Here is a 14,835-nt window from a genome sequence, read left to right as displayed (position 1 = left end):
TGCAGTAAGGAAACAGTGGCTCACAGTAAGGTTAAGATAGATATTTGTATCCTACCTCACTTACTGAAATTCTTCAACAACTGAAATGTTGCATTTTTTCTATCCATTATTATCCAGAGTACTCTTCCTTTTGATCTGGCTAAATTAAGTAGGAATGCCCTTGCCATGGATTCTAAACCTGACTGTGCAAACCATAATAGATATGCTTGGATATTAAATGAAATGACAGTGTGAGCATTTAGAGACCATTTCTACACAGAAATATTAAGCAATAGTGTTTCTCCTAGGCGTGCCCTGCAAGAGATGCTGAAGCAGCATCTGACCCCAGCATGGCACAGACCCCTCTGCAGAAGGAAACACCTCAGACACCTCCCTTACCAAATGGTAAACACTGATCAAAGCTGAATTCTGTCTGCTTTGTCACTATAGCACAAAGAGGCAAAAGTCATATGGGACAATAGTATTCTTAGGATTGTTTCCAGCAGCTTAACCAAAAATATCTGCCAGCTCAGGTGTTCAGGTATTTACTCAAACTTTGTATTTCATGGTCTTTAAACATAGGTGGCACTTTTTTACTTTATGAAATGAATTCCCTCCTCCTCAGTTACTGACATTTTTTTTTTCTGCAGTGTTAGCTCTTATCTTTTGTAGTCTTGTCCAGGAATAACTGGGAACTGATGATAACAAATATTTCTGCTCTTCCCAAAGCAAGCATTCTAACAATGTCATAATCTAAAAGGCTCACTATATGCATACCCCTAAAAATAATGACCAACAATCTGCATTAATTTAAGGTCTAAGTTCAGCATTCTGTCTCTAAAGAAAAAAAAGAACAGCTCAGGAAATCAGTGAAAAAAAGCTGGCTGAATACCAAACAAAAGCCAACAACTAAAATTCAGTTTGCTGCAGGGACACCATAAAAATCAGACTCTGCTGCAGTCATGGTAGAAAACCTTTTGGTAGTGAGTACATGTTTTTGGCTCCTGTTATTAGATAACTGATAATGAGTTAAACATGATTCATATCAAGTCATTAAAATGACTCATGGACCCTAAAGGGTAAGAATTGGAAGGGTCTTTCTTAGCACATGTCTGGAGACTCTGATGATAACTTCCGGAGAGGTTTCACAATTCTGAATGGTATACAGGGCCAAAACTATTTTCATTTATTCTTTTCATATCATTTACTTTCTCCTGTTTTCCCTGTAAATAAATCCTCTCAATCACATACAGGATGGAGAAATGTGAGCTAAACATGCTAAAAAGATAGGTATGCTTTATGTAGCCATAGTTGAACTGTGGAGCAGTTTTGCCCAGTTTCTCTTCTGCCTTTAACTTCTGCTCTTCATTATTTTATTAATTTATACCCTCTTTTCTAGTAATGGCAATTTTTTTTGCTGAGACCCAGACTCCCCTTGTGGTTTGATCTCTGCCCTTTATCTCAGGCATTAAAAGGAAGCTATAGTAACTATTCTAATCTAATCTCAAGAACATAAAGAGACAACTTCTAGCTGTTCCACACAGAGACTATTCTTTGCAGATAAGCTAAATCTTCAAAGGGAAATCAAACTCTAAATCACTGGTGGGTAGAAGGCAGCTTCAGGCTCATGTTTAAGAGAGAAGCTTGTTGACTAACAGTGCAAGATGCCTCAGTCCAGATTATCCTTTTGTGTGCTTTGAGCTTTCTCGAGTCAAACTACATCATTCATTTTAACACATCCAACCATCTGGAGAACCAGGTGTGTCATGACATACCAGACTTACAAGTTGAGTCTGGGTTAGTTTTATACAGACAGGACTGTGCTGTGTGTGAATGAAAGTCCTAGGCTATAACATTGCTGCAAAAGCTGATGGCCAGAGCTGCATCCAAAAACATATTTATTTATGATCTACTGGTGAAAACGAAACCTGATATTAACTCCTATAGTATAATTGCATTGCAGTGAATTTCCCAATACATTAGGAATTAAAAGGTACAAACTAAAGCTGCTGAAATGCCCAGAATAAGGCTACAGGACAAGATAAGACTCAATTTTATTACAGGTAGCATCATATTTTGGCTAAAAATATGTGAGCGTGATTGTTTCCAGTATCAGAGCTAATAGCATTTGAATAAATTCTTCTATGACAAAAGTCATAATTGGGAGTACTGCTGGAATTAGTGAGGCCTTTCTTATCAAACCTATGAGCTGACAAATGTAGTGCCTTTGTAACACAAATACCACAGTAGAGCATATGGTTGTCTGTCACAAATTCTTCTTCCTCAGTAATCTGGACATGTATGAGATGTTTCACTCTTGCAGAGAGGGTCTTTCAATGACTTTCTGCTCAACCAAGGTACATTGCAAACCTTCAAATCAATGAGCCGTCTGTTATCATTCAGAATTAAAATATCAATGGAAAGTCAATATTTACATTTGATTCCATTGCACCAGATAACCCCTCCATTTTACCTAACAGTAAGCTGAGTTAATTCAAGCTCCATGCTAGCAACCATGCCTTCACTCTAGAGAACAAGCAAGAAAGCTAAAGCCCCCAAGTTTCAACATAGCTGTGAGCACGAGCAGGACTCTCAGCCTGTCATTTTCGGATACGTACCCAGTACAGCACGTCTGTCCAGCCCTCCATGGTGATGCACTGAAACACCGTGAGCATGGCAAAAGCAAAATTGTCAAAGTTGGTAATGCCGTGCTTAGGTCCCTCCCAGCCCGCCTTGCACTCGGTACCGTTCTGACACTGCCGCCCGTGGGCAGACTGGGGGGCACACGGAGATGGATCATCTTCTGCAGGTGTATCTTAAAGGAGAGAAGGGGAAAAAAACAGCTGAAGGAAACCATTTGACATGCTGATAAGCCAGTGAAAGGATATCAGATTTTAACAAATGTATTTTGCAGACTTTGACGGATTTCTCAGGAATACACAGGCAACTGCTCACTGTCACGCTTCGCTTTCTTTTCACAACAAATATTAGCCAAGCTGTCAAATTTTATAGTCAAAACTGAGATGAACTTTTATTTTCCAAAGTATAACCTCCTGTGAGGAAGAATTCATGCCTTTCAACAGGACAGGGAACATTAGATCAAGCCCATCATGTTTCATTAGGCTGTGTGTCATGGCCAGCGTTTTCCTACTGCAGTCACCTGGCATCTGGGTTAGTCTTGGAGGCACAGCACTGACTAGCACTGCTGAAGGAGGCTGAGCCCCTGCAGCAGACAGGCTTCAGTGCTCTGGAGACAGGCTGATGTGGCAATGGACCACTGCTGAATTACAGCAGAGAGTGTCTGGAGCTCTGCTCTTTCGGCATTTAGATGATGTGTGGCTTTTTATCGGTAGCCCAGTGGCACTCAGAAACTAAGACTGCTGCTTGATTATCCAACTCTCATTCTGTACAGGTGTTTTCAAAGACCTGACAGCCTGTATAACACAGCAAACTAAATGCTTTGGTATATAAAGAATGCTCCAGAAAACATTTTTATAAGAAAAAAAATATCTGCAATATGTTTTTTTTTTTAAATATACGGATTTCAGATCTTTGTGCTACATTTTTAACAGATGCAGGTACGTACGTATCTGCAGGGGAGTAGGTAATTATGTTTGTTTCTCATCTTATGATGTGGTAAACAATGTAATTTTTAAAAATTGTGATCACATTCTGATCATGAAAGGATGCCAGAAACAGTAATATCAGAATTAGATGCTGTAATGTAAATACTTCCAGACAGAATGGAGAAAAATACACCCACTTTAAAGATGCAAACCAGAGTGACAGTTCATTATAGTTCTAGCATCATTTCCAGAAAATGAAGTCTGCCAACATTATAAAAGCAGAAAATGCAGAACTTCTGAAACAATTGTACACTATTTTCTTATGAGCTGAACTGGGTAGTAGGCATTAATAGCCTCTACAATATGAGAAATAGCTGCTGTTCAAGATCAATAAATCAAATGAAAATGAACAGATGGTTAGATGAGTGACAGCGCAATTGAATTATTTTGAAATGTGAATATTTCTTTCTGTAAATAATTTGAAATAAAGACATTTCCTGATGGGTTTGATGTAAAAAAGTTTCTTCCAATTAATTTAATTTTGTTTTCTTTCTGGTGGCACTTCTAACCAAAGTTGCAGCCTATGACTAAAAAAATAAGGTACTGCCCTGAAATATATATTCTTTTACAAAGATACTGGTTTGAAACAAAGATGCATTTGTGTATGAGATTGATAATAAAACATGTGAGTTGTTGATTTCTCTGACACCATCTCTTGTGTAGCTCAGTCTGCAGTGGTCAAATTGTGAAACCTCTAAGAAGTACATAAGCAGTGAGCAACAGCCACCTACCTCCTGTGCCAGAAGAAATTACACATGGGAAAAACCTCCCTCTGAAAATCATTGTATGTTCGTGTGTGCTCCCCTTACCTATCAGTCCCCCTTGCACATGGTAGCAGGTCTTATGCATCTTCCCCATGAATAACTCCAGTCCAATAATGGCATAGATAATAATGACAAACAGCACCAGCAGGGCAATATGCAACAAAGGGACCATGGCCTTGATAATTGAATTTAAAACCACCTGGAGACCTGCAGAAAGAACAGAAGGAAGCACTTATCAGCAAGACAGCAAAACTCAGAGAGGCTACAAATTGCACAGTAGTGTTTCAGTTTTATTTTGTTCCCTTCACCTGAACTCATTACCTTGATGGTGCAAAGATGTTCATTTACAGATTACCTCCCCAGAAGATCCCCAACATTTCAAAACTTACCACCACTTCCCAGATCACAGACCAAAGTGAAACTGTTATTACCTTTCCTGTCACCAAAATATCCCCATCCTGAGTAAGGAATATTTCAACTAGCTTGCTTGTTCTTGAAAAACTGGCTTAAGGTGTTGCACACATGGTATTGAGGAGAGTTAAAGCACAGGAAAAACAAAGAGCAATGAAGCCTGAAGAGGGACAAGAACCATGGTACACATGAGAGGGGAAATGCTGGGGTGCACAGAGCTGCACTCCAGAGCATGGGGAGAGGTGTCAAACTGAAGTCATGTCCCTCCACTGAATCTGGGAGCTTCCAGAAGTCAAGCCAGTCCCAGGCAGAACCTGAGGTGCCCAAGAACCATCAAACCCCTATTGAGTGAGAACTCCCAGCCCTCTTCGGATCTTCCTATGCTCCACACCCACCTCATCTAACTTCAGTCTCAACAGAGGGAAAGTCAGAACCAGCAGTGTTGGTTTTGTCCCACGATTTATAGGTCACCTTTTAACAGAGGCTGCCCAGAAATGGATATGAGCAAAATATTATTACATGATTGTTAAGGTATGAGACTGTTGAAAGACCTAATCATGAGCAAGCCAAACATTCCCACAACAGCCCAGGGAAGGTGACTTGTAGCCAAGTTTTCTAAATCACTAAGCAACTGTACCCTCAGATGCACTTGACTCAAGCTGCAGATTCATGCAGCTCTGTCTCCTTCCCCTCATTTTGTAAAACCAGAACAATAAAGCCAGCCTCATAAGCCTTTAGTAAGGATTTGCATTTACAAAGATCTTAAAGTTATCATTTTGAGTAGGAATGACAGCAATCCCTGTCTCTGGCAAGTTATTAACGTTGGAAGTATTGAGAGACCTCTAGAAGTCTATAGTCTACACATAGCCAGATCAGAACAATTACAAGCTCATGATTTTGCAATGACTGAGAGCCAGAAGTCATTAATGTCTCCTGAAAATGCTGTCATCTCCTCAGAGAAGTTGATATTAGCTGTGATTTTTGAAAAATGTGATTCATGAGTTGTAAATGTCGGTTATACATCTGCCAAGAGAGCTTGTGATAACTAATAACTTTTAAAATCTATCATCTAAGATCTTAGACTTTCTTTTAAAAAAATGCCTTCATTTAAATACTTTCTAATGAGGATGACACATCTCTTGACAAGCACTTTCCCTTGTAGGCAATCCACTTGTCAGCTCACAGCTAAGGCTGAGACTGCCTTTGCTCCACAGCCATGATGGAACACAGCAGAGGCAACCAAGAGTGGCACAGCTGCCTCACCAGCAGCATCCCTCACTGCCTGCTAGCAAGTACTGGCTGGATTCTAATCTCTCAGATGTCAGAACACTTTTTCAGGTGTCTACAGTGGTTCAGTTATCTGTTATCAGTTATCTGTCCAAGGGATATGCTCCTATCCAGTGGCAGTGCCATTCAGCATGAAACATTCTGGCTTCCACAGAGACTCTGAAAAGAATTACATTACTGACAGCATCAAAACATGCTGTACAAGAGTGGGCCACTCTGCTTGCTCAGTTGCCTCTGGGTGCTTTTCTTGATAAGCAGTATCTCTGGGGGGGAAAAAAAAAAAATCTGTGCTTACATGAAGTAGTCAACCTTTTCCTCTAAATGCCCACATCTTTGAATCTACTAATTCTAAATATGTGCAGAAAATGAAGCGCAGTAAATACCAGCATTGCTCCAATTCTTTACATTGGTCCAGAATGTTACATTTCCCAGAAAATTAAAACAATGTCTCACCTTCTGCCAAACAAGTACAAAAGTACAAGAAAGTTTAAAGACTATGGATGGATGCAAACCTGAAAACAACACACACAAACTCTGCAGATTGAAAATATTTGTTGCTTCAACTAAATCTTCACAAAAGCAATTAAAGGCCTACTGCGGTGGCCTACAGCTGGCCACCAGAGTTATATACAATCCCAAGTTTATAACTGAAGTGTGGTTGATTACATAATTACCTTGCTTATGTAACTGGACCAGTAAGGCCCTTTGGGGAGCAGTCCCAGGTCACTGGGGACTCAGGCTGCTGTTGGCTGCTTGGCCAATTGCGACACCCTCCCTTTTCAGTGACTTGTTAACCCAAAATGTAGCCAAGCTTATGAGTTCAAGAGTTCTAATACCAGGTTTTATGTAATTTACCCTTTATTATTATTATTATTATTAATTTCTTCTAACATTCATCATAGGTTATACCCAGTGCTCTTGAAAGGGTACTGAGGACAGACAAAAAGATGAACAAAAGAGCTCTCTAGTTTTAAAAAAAGCTTCATTAACACTCAACACCATGAAAATGCTTCAGCCTACTACCGATGTCCAGAGAAGATAATATCTGCACAAAGCAACACCCTTTGTGTTAATAAAGCAGGGTGTATGAAAACAAAGGTTTGTACCATAAGCTTGAGATAATGTTTAGATGGTCAAGGCGAATGTGTACCACCAGAAGATGTACAGTACCTTCAGAAGCTCAATTAGAGAAAAGCTTCTTGAGAATAATAAGCCAGCTTTGAAGAGGACATGAGGTACTGAATGCTTTTAGCATGAATTGATGTGGGTACTGTGCAGTATCCCTTCAGGGCAGCCTGTTTTAAATCCAGATTATTCCAATTATTACCAAACTTAAATACATGACCATCAAAGTACTCAGAGAGTTTCTAAATATTAAAAAAACTCTAACTATGCAGCAGCTTTACAAATGCCCTCAGGAGATGTAATGGATGCTACTTGCAGAAAAGCAAGAGACTCATGCATATCACCAGGCTCCCCACATTGATGCTGAGCTTATTGCTGCAACACAGCTGCTGCCTGGAAATTGCTTTTATTCTGTCAGGCAGCTGCTTGCAACACAAAGAGCTGTTGCAAGGAATGGCACGAGGAACCATGCCCAGACACTCAGAAAATTCATTGTACTGGCAAAGGGGAGAACAGGGAGAGCAGATGAGGAAGGATTAAAGGTTGGGGGAAGATGGGTACATGGAACAGAATGACTTTTAAAATAAAAACCTCACACACTTCAAACACACACCAAATCTGTGTTCTGAAGCCCCAGAGGTGCAGATGCATTCCTCATCAGAGTGAATCAAGGTCAACCACCCCCTTACAAGCAGTCACAAAGATTTTTCTAACCAGTGGTGAGAATTCTCCATGCTCTTATGGGCCCTTTCTCTGTGCAGAGGAAGAAAATAGAGTGCAGCTTATAAAAGAATGATTTCTCTGTCCCAACTCATGTATGCTCTTAATCTTTGCATGGTGCAATACATACAACTCCACACAAGTGTTCACACCATTGCATGTCTTTGGAATTTTTTTCTCACTTGTAGAGGTAAGGCTTACACTCCTAGAAATGAGCTGTGCAGCTGATATTCATAATTAAGTCAGAGGACCTGATCACACTGCAGAGCTGGCCTCTGGGTTTAAAGCAGATGATGCCAATAACTGCTTTCTAAAGCAGATCCAAGTTTTTGCAGCACTGTTTGCAGAGGCTGGCAATGTAAGCACTGGCCAACCATAAACACAGGGTCTTGAACTTAAGTCCTGAGAAATAAATATAAAAATAAAGGGTTTTCAAATATTTGGCATTCTTAATCTACTTATTTGTGTGCTATACTCTCTGCAGACATCTGTTAAGGTGCAGCATCTGCCTTGAGGAGCTCACTCCAGGCTGGACACAGAACTGCACAGGGATTAAGGAAAGTGCAATGAAAGGGATTGCTTGCACTTTTTCAGCCCACACTTTTCATCTGTTAATAATTGAAGATCTTAAACAACTCTTAGTATTTATTTTAAAAGCACTTCAGTTTACCTTTAAAAAAATCCTCTTGGCTGTGTTCTGTTGGCTGACAGTGATTCCATAAATGTTTCAGCAAGCAAAACATGTTAATGCCATTCCCTGGGCTCACAGAATTTAGCCTTTATTTACACTGATAAAACGTTTTAAATATTTATTACATGGGAAAAACATTGCTTTTTATACCAGGTCAAGCCCTTTTTAGCCTCCAGAGGACTGTATTAACCCAAAAGTTTAGAATACAAAGGGGAAGAAGAGGGATTGTGGAAGAATGGAGGAAAAAAGCTTATACCAAGTAACTGATGTTTCTCAAAGCTATGGGAAATGGACTTTTAGGGCTGCTGCAGGTGTTTTAGAGCTATTATATGATGCTGTGTTTTTCTCTCAGCAAGATGATGAGAGGGGCTGGTTGCTGTCTCATCGATTCAGGCAGTTACTGAAGAATGAGCTTTATCTTTGAGCATGTAATTGTCTGCACCTAAAGCAATGGGATTACCTACATATCCCCTTGTGTACTTACAAGCCTTTTTGGATTTCAACCAATATTTAGCAAGATGGCACAAGAAAAAGCCCCAGCTGCTAAAATGCACTTGGCATTGTTGCACTGTGGAACACATCCAAGGAAATTAATGGTAGGTTTGCTAATACAGAATTCCTCTCGAGAAAGACATGCCTATAAAAAGTAAGACAATTCTTAGAAACACCCAACTTGCCTTTTTTTTCCAAGACTCTGAACTTTCAGACCCGAAAAGTCTTCTTAGTCTGATTCTGCCAGGCTTCTTCTCAAAATGACAATATTTCTTCTTTGTTGCAGAGTGGTGTTCATAAAATCCCAATTAATTAGTGCATTAGTGTTAATTACCTCACATCTTCCTCCCTTTTCCCCTTAGGTTTCCTGTCCTTTTGTACCCCTCATGTTTCCCGCCCTTTTTCTCCTCACGTTTTCCGCCATTTTTTCTCTCTTTTTCTACCCTTTCCTCCTCTATTTAAATACTTCAAATGCCAGAAAAAGGAGTATTTCCTCTGAATTTTAACCCTTAAAACCAAGGGAAAAAAGAGATTACCTTGCAATTTAAGCTGCAAGATGATGAAAATGGGGAAATTTTCCCTCAACTCAAACCCAAAAAATGGCATCAGAAAGGTTATCCCCTTCTATTTTAGCTAGGAAAAAAAAAAAAAAACAAAAACAAAAACCAAAAACACCAAAAAGCAACATTTGAGCAGAAAACAAGCCTCTTCAACTGATATCCGTAAATCATGGAAAAGGGAAGTTTTCCTTTAATTGATACCCTTAAAGTCGCAGGTGAAGGGGCTCCCCTCCAATTTAAACACAGACAATAATGGAAAATGAAATGTCCCCTCAACTTAAACAGCTTTTCCCTCCAACTCGTCTCTTTTCTGGGGTCACTGGCAGGGTCTGGAGGCACTGGGGAGGGACTGGGAAGATGAAATAGAAAAGAGAAAGAAAAAGGATCTTCCCTGCACAAGCACGTGCTCTCCCACCTGCTCAGGTGCGCTGCTCCCCTCTCCTGTGCTGCCCTGTGGCACAGGGCCTGTCCCTTTGCACATCCTGAGCGATGCTCTGGGAGCATCCAGGTGTTTCCCCTGCAGATGCTGTCACTGCTGTCCTGTGAGAGATCCCTGGAGATTGGTACAGAAACAGAACAGGTACAGAAACCCCCTGAAGGCAGCCCCTAGCAGGACCCACCCCTCCTCATCCTCACTGACCACACTTGGGACTGCCTTCATCCTCATCATCCTCACTGACCACACCTGGAACAGCCTTCATCCTCCTCATCCTCACTGACCACACCTGGAACTGCCTTCATCCTCATCATCCTCACTGACCACACCTGGGACAGCCTTCATCCTCATCATCCTCACTGACCACACCTGGAACTGCCTTCATCCTCCTCATCCTCACTGACCACACCTGGAACTGCTTTCATCCTCCTCATCCTCACTGACCACACCTGGGACAGCCTTCATCCTCCTCATCCTCACTGACCACACCTGGAACTGCTTTCATCCTCCTCATCCTCACTGACCACACCTGGAACTGCCTTCATCCTCCTCATCCTCACTGACCACACCTGGACTGTGATTTCTTAACTTTCTGAATGCTTTTTAGATCTCATGCTGACCATCAACGTTATGATTTATTTTGTTTACAAGGACACTGAGTAACCAGGAGCCCTGCTCTTGAAGCAGTCAATGCATTTTTGGAGCTGTTTGGACATCAGAAGTGCCGTGGCAATTATCAGGAGCTAGCAGCTCTTGTCCAAGGGACACTACACCATGACACTCCTCAGGCAGTGTGTTTGGACACCCAGATCCTGCACATTTCACTTTGAGCCACCCCTTCATCTGAGCCCATTTTCTGGGCTGACTTCTGCCTGCTACCTGCTGTGGAAGTGATGTGCCATGACTGAATTCCACAGGCCAAGCTTAAACTATTCTTAAGATGTTGGTCTCAGAACTAACATTCAGGCCTTGCCAAGCAGAATCTTCTCTCACAATTTTCACGCATCTTCAATTTTGGATCAAACTTGGCTTGCTGGACAGGGCAGTTTCCTGTTCCCATCACATCAGTAGTCCAGGTCTTCAGAGAAATCATATCCTGAGTCTATTTTTCAATTGGTTTTGCAGGGATATATTTCACACTACGGGGTTGCCTGAACCAGGAGTATGAGCAGGCACATTCTCATATAAATGACCTCCTAGAAGTGAGCAGGAATAAAAGGAAAAGGAGAGGACCATCTTTCCTTTTCCTTCCTATGCACACAAAAATATATATTTTTGTACTTAAGCCAGTGCCAGAGGTGTGGGAAGCAATTATTTTTCTGCTAATATAGCTCAGAAGAAAACTACGACTCGGTGCAAGCAAGGAGGAAGCAGGGGAGGTTTTGTGACTCAGCACAGTGCCTGAGTCAGAACACTTCTGGGAACCACTCTGAAGTGGTAGAGCTGAAGCACCATCCCCAGCCATGAGCAAAGTCTACCCACAAATCACATTTATTTCTGACGATACACCAAGAGACTGCCACCACAGTTCTTTTTCCAAAACACGAGCAATATAGCCAGTAATATTCCCCAGAGTGGATGTTTATCACTTAATAAATGTAGATATTGGCTAAGAAAATTGAAAAATATTAAATATTCATAAATATGAAAGGTTTTATAGCAATTTCAAAGGAAGTCTGGAAAACAACAGACAGTTTTAGCACAAAAAGGTTCACAGTCATGGCAAGATATCTTAGATAAGTACATCTACAATTATTTGTGAGAAAAAAACATTGAGGACTTTCTTCACCAGAGCTGCAAATGGAAATAATATCACACAGTTCATTTAAGGACAGCTTTACAATAGCAATTTGGGGAGGTAGTCTTTTTTTGTCTTGCTGGATTCTCAAAATATTAGTGGCAAATTGGTAGATAAAGTAAATTCTGTGGGTGTAGCCCAGCATTCTTGGGGCTGCAGATGTAATTTCTATTTCAAGAATAATAGGGAAGGTCTTGAAACAGTAAGGAAAGACACAACACAGGACAGAAAGCTGGATGACATGAAAAGAAATAGGAAAGAAAATTTTCAAGCTGCAGGGCATCTACTTTGGAGTAGGCAATGCCATTTAAACATATACAAGAACACAATTCAAAACCACGTGCTGTAAAAAATAGAAAAAAGTTTTGGCATCTGCTCACAATTCTTTCACTCCTGCATTTTCAAACTGTGTCTTCATTGACTTCTCAAACCAAAACAGTCACACACAAGGAGATTCATACAAATGGGCATGTGGACAGGAACACAATTGTTTTATGTTTGCCAAGTCTTGCAATACCACCCTTGCCTCATCCTTTGAGGCAAGAAATGATCAGTAGAACAAAACCCAAACCCACAACAAAACCCAGCTCTTTCTGTATCCTTTTCTCTTGGGAAGCAGCTCAGCTTGCATATCCTCTGCCTGCTGGAGTGACCTAGCTTAGGCAGACAATAGAGCTTGTCCTGAGTGTGGTGGCTACACAACCCCAACTTGGGGAGGATGCTTGGATAAATGTACACATGGCTTGGGCTCCTTGATTCTCTGCTGGAAGAGACCTCTACTACCACTCACAGAAGTATCCCTCTCTCCTCCTGGGGGACTTTAACTCTTTTTTAGTAGCCTTTTGTTCAAAGTATGTAAAGTTGCTTGATGATGAAAAAGACTTTCTTCCAGTTCCAATCTATGAGGTAGCTCCTGCAAGTTCAGCCTTGCTCTCTAACCATTTGATTTTAGCTCAGTTCAGTGGAAGATGAGATCCAGGCAAGATCTTCAGACTTTAAATGTAAAAAATAAAACCTAAAAATGGTGTGCTGTCCCTCCCATGCAGCTACCTGAATACAGAGGAAGAGCATGGAGAGAAAAGCAGTAACTGCCTACAGAAAATTCCATGTTACAGAAAAAAAGGCCATCTCAAACAAAACCAAGATGAAGTTCAGTGAGCAAACTCCAAAGCTGTTCTGAACAAAGACCACAATGTGCTGCCAAGTAGCCTTACACAGAGTGGGGAGGTTCGAGGTCAAGTACTCTCTGCCAGACAGAGACTTCTGAGGATGGTTTAAAGTTAAGGCAGGTAAAGGGCATTCAGGAGCCCTGGCAGTTCCTAGGCCAGCAAGGATCAGCTGTTATTATTTCCCAGGAAATAGCTTTGATTTTCTGCTGACAGGATGATCATGGACTGATAAAACCATTCATGGGGTCACCGTAAAGGTTTTATCTATCTTTAACCACTTGGAAGGATCACAGATAGGAAGAATTTTTCTTGGCTCCTCTTCCTGCCGGGCTATCCAAACCCAAAGACAGTCTGGCCCAAAGACTGCCCCAGGTCTCAGTGAAATGACCCATCACATTTAAACATTTTAAGTTTCTTCATGAGCAAGCACACAAGCACAACTGTGACAGGGAACAGTATTTACAGGGGGGAATTTTGGTCTAGTCCTGTGCCACTGGATTCAATCAGAAAACTTGTGTAGGAATATGTCAGCATGCTGTACTGTCTTCAGTCTGGTCAGGTGAATGTGAAAAAACAAAACCCAAACCAATAGTTAAATGACCACTTGAACCGAGATAATGATGGAAAAGTCTTGTTTCAGGATGCCAAATGCTGTTGCATGCAGCCCTGAAAAATGAATACGTGTGTCCTAAGGAAATAGTTTTGCAAACAAGGTACTTTGAAAACCTGGAAGCGCCAAAGCCTCATGGTAGCAGAAGTGGGCTTAAAGAAATTCGGTCTCAATCATTTGCGTAGAAAACTAATGAATTTTGGGTTACAAACACCTATATAAAATTGTTAATTTTTTTTTACAGTTTATTGACAGAATTCCTCAAGTCAGTGGACATTAGTCTCTGTATTATAAATAATAAAGTGTACTTTATTTGTTTCATGTCCTTCTCCAGATGCTCTAACTCATCACTTGTGAGAAGGTTCAGGAAAAGGCAAAAGCTTAAAAGATAACAAATGTTAACAGGGATTCTGTAAATGTAGAAGTCCAGTCAGGGATGATAAGATTAGAGTTTAGTAGTACATGGAGAAAAATATATGGATGAAAGAAATTGATCTTCTTGCAGGTTAAATGCTCCAGCAAATAACAAGTGGCTTACTATGAGCTATACAAAGCATCTCATGATAGAAGAATTACAACAAAATATTGGCTAAAGTCAAAAACTTTGTCTTTAGATGACTGTGTAGAAGTACAGCACTGTATATGACAAATAATAGGTTATATAGCCCTAGAGATGAAAATTCACCCAACCTCTCAACTTGGGATAGTGCTTAATGAGCATAGATGGGACTGAGATCTGGAGAGACACAGAGTGACATTTTCAAATCAGTGTCATGGAGGGTTTCTAGCAGAATTTTGAGAATCTAACAATAGAAAGCTACCTGATCAGGTAACTAAAGAACTGATGCAAACACTACAGCGTATGATCATTGCTGTGTTACTGTCTTGATGCACTTGTGGGATTTGTTTTCTCTTCGCAAACAGCTGGAAAAAAGACATGGCCAGACAAATCTGAGCAACTCTGACTCTTAGTTTTAAGAACAAAGAGTGGATTTAGTGGCTTATCAACACAGTGGTTAATCAGTCCCATCTCAGAATACCTAAAACTACAGCTTGCTTTATTTTTCCACATTAATAAGACTGTTGCTTTTGATTTTTATAAACCTGATTAGACTTAAAACTCTGCTTACACACATCAGATAATAAAATGCTTTAGGGGAAAAAAAT

At 40.6% G+C, this 14,835-nt stretch overlaps 1 protein-coding gene across 2 annotated transcripts in view; it reads right to left on the bottom strand.

Annotated features, from left to right (window-relative positions):
• The window catches only part of CACNA1C (calcium voltage-gated channel subunit alpha1 C), a 445,763-nt gene that overhangs the window by 152,997 nt on the left and 277,931 nt on the right, over positions 1 to 14,835 (bottom strand). For both annotated transcript variants that reach the window (XM_062491895.1, XM_062491894.1), the window contains exons 6-7: positions 4,415 to 4,576; positions 2,598 to 2,794 (exon numbers count right to left, since the gene is read on the bottom strand). In XM_062491895.1, coding sequence (XP_062347879.1) covers positions 2,598 to 2,794; positions 4,415 to 4,576 — 359 coding nt within the window. The remainder of the gene's footprint in view (positions 1 to 2,597; positions 2,795 to 4,414; positions 4,577 to 14,835) is intronic.

The sequence above is a fragment of the Cinclus cinclus genome, chromosome 4, assembly GCF_963662255.1.
Source record: "Cinclus cinclus chromosome 4, bCinCin1.1, whole genome shotgun sequence".
In the NCBI taxonomy this organism is placed as follows: domain Eukaryota; kingdom Metazoa; phylum Chordata; class Aves; order Passeriformes; family Cinclidae; genus Cinclus; species Cinclus cinclus.
Note: the sequence above shows the minus strand (reverse complement) of the source record. Positions and strands in the feature narration are given on the sequence as shown.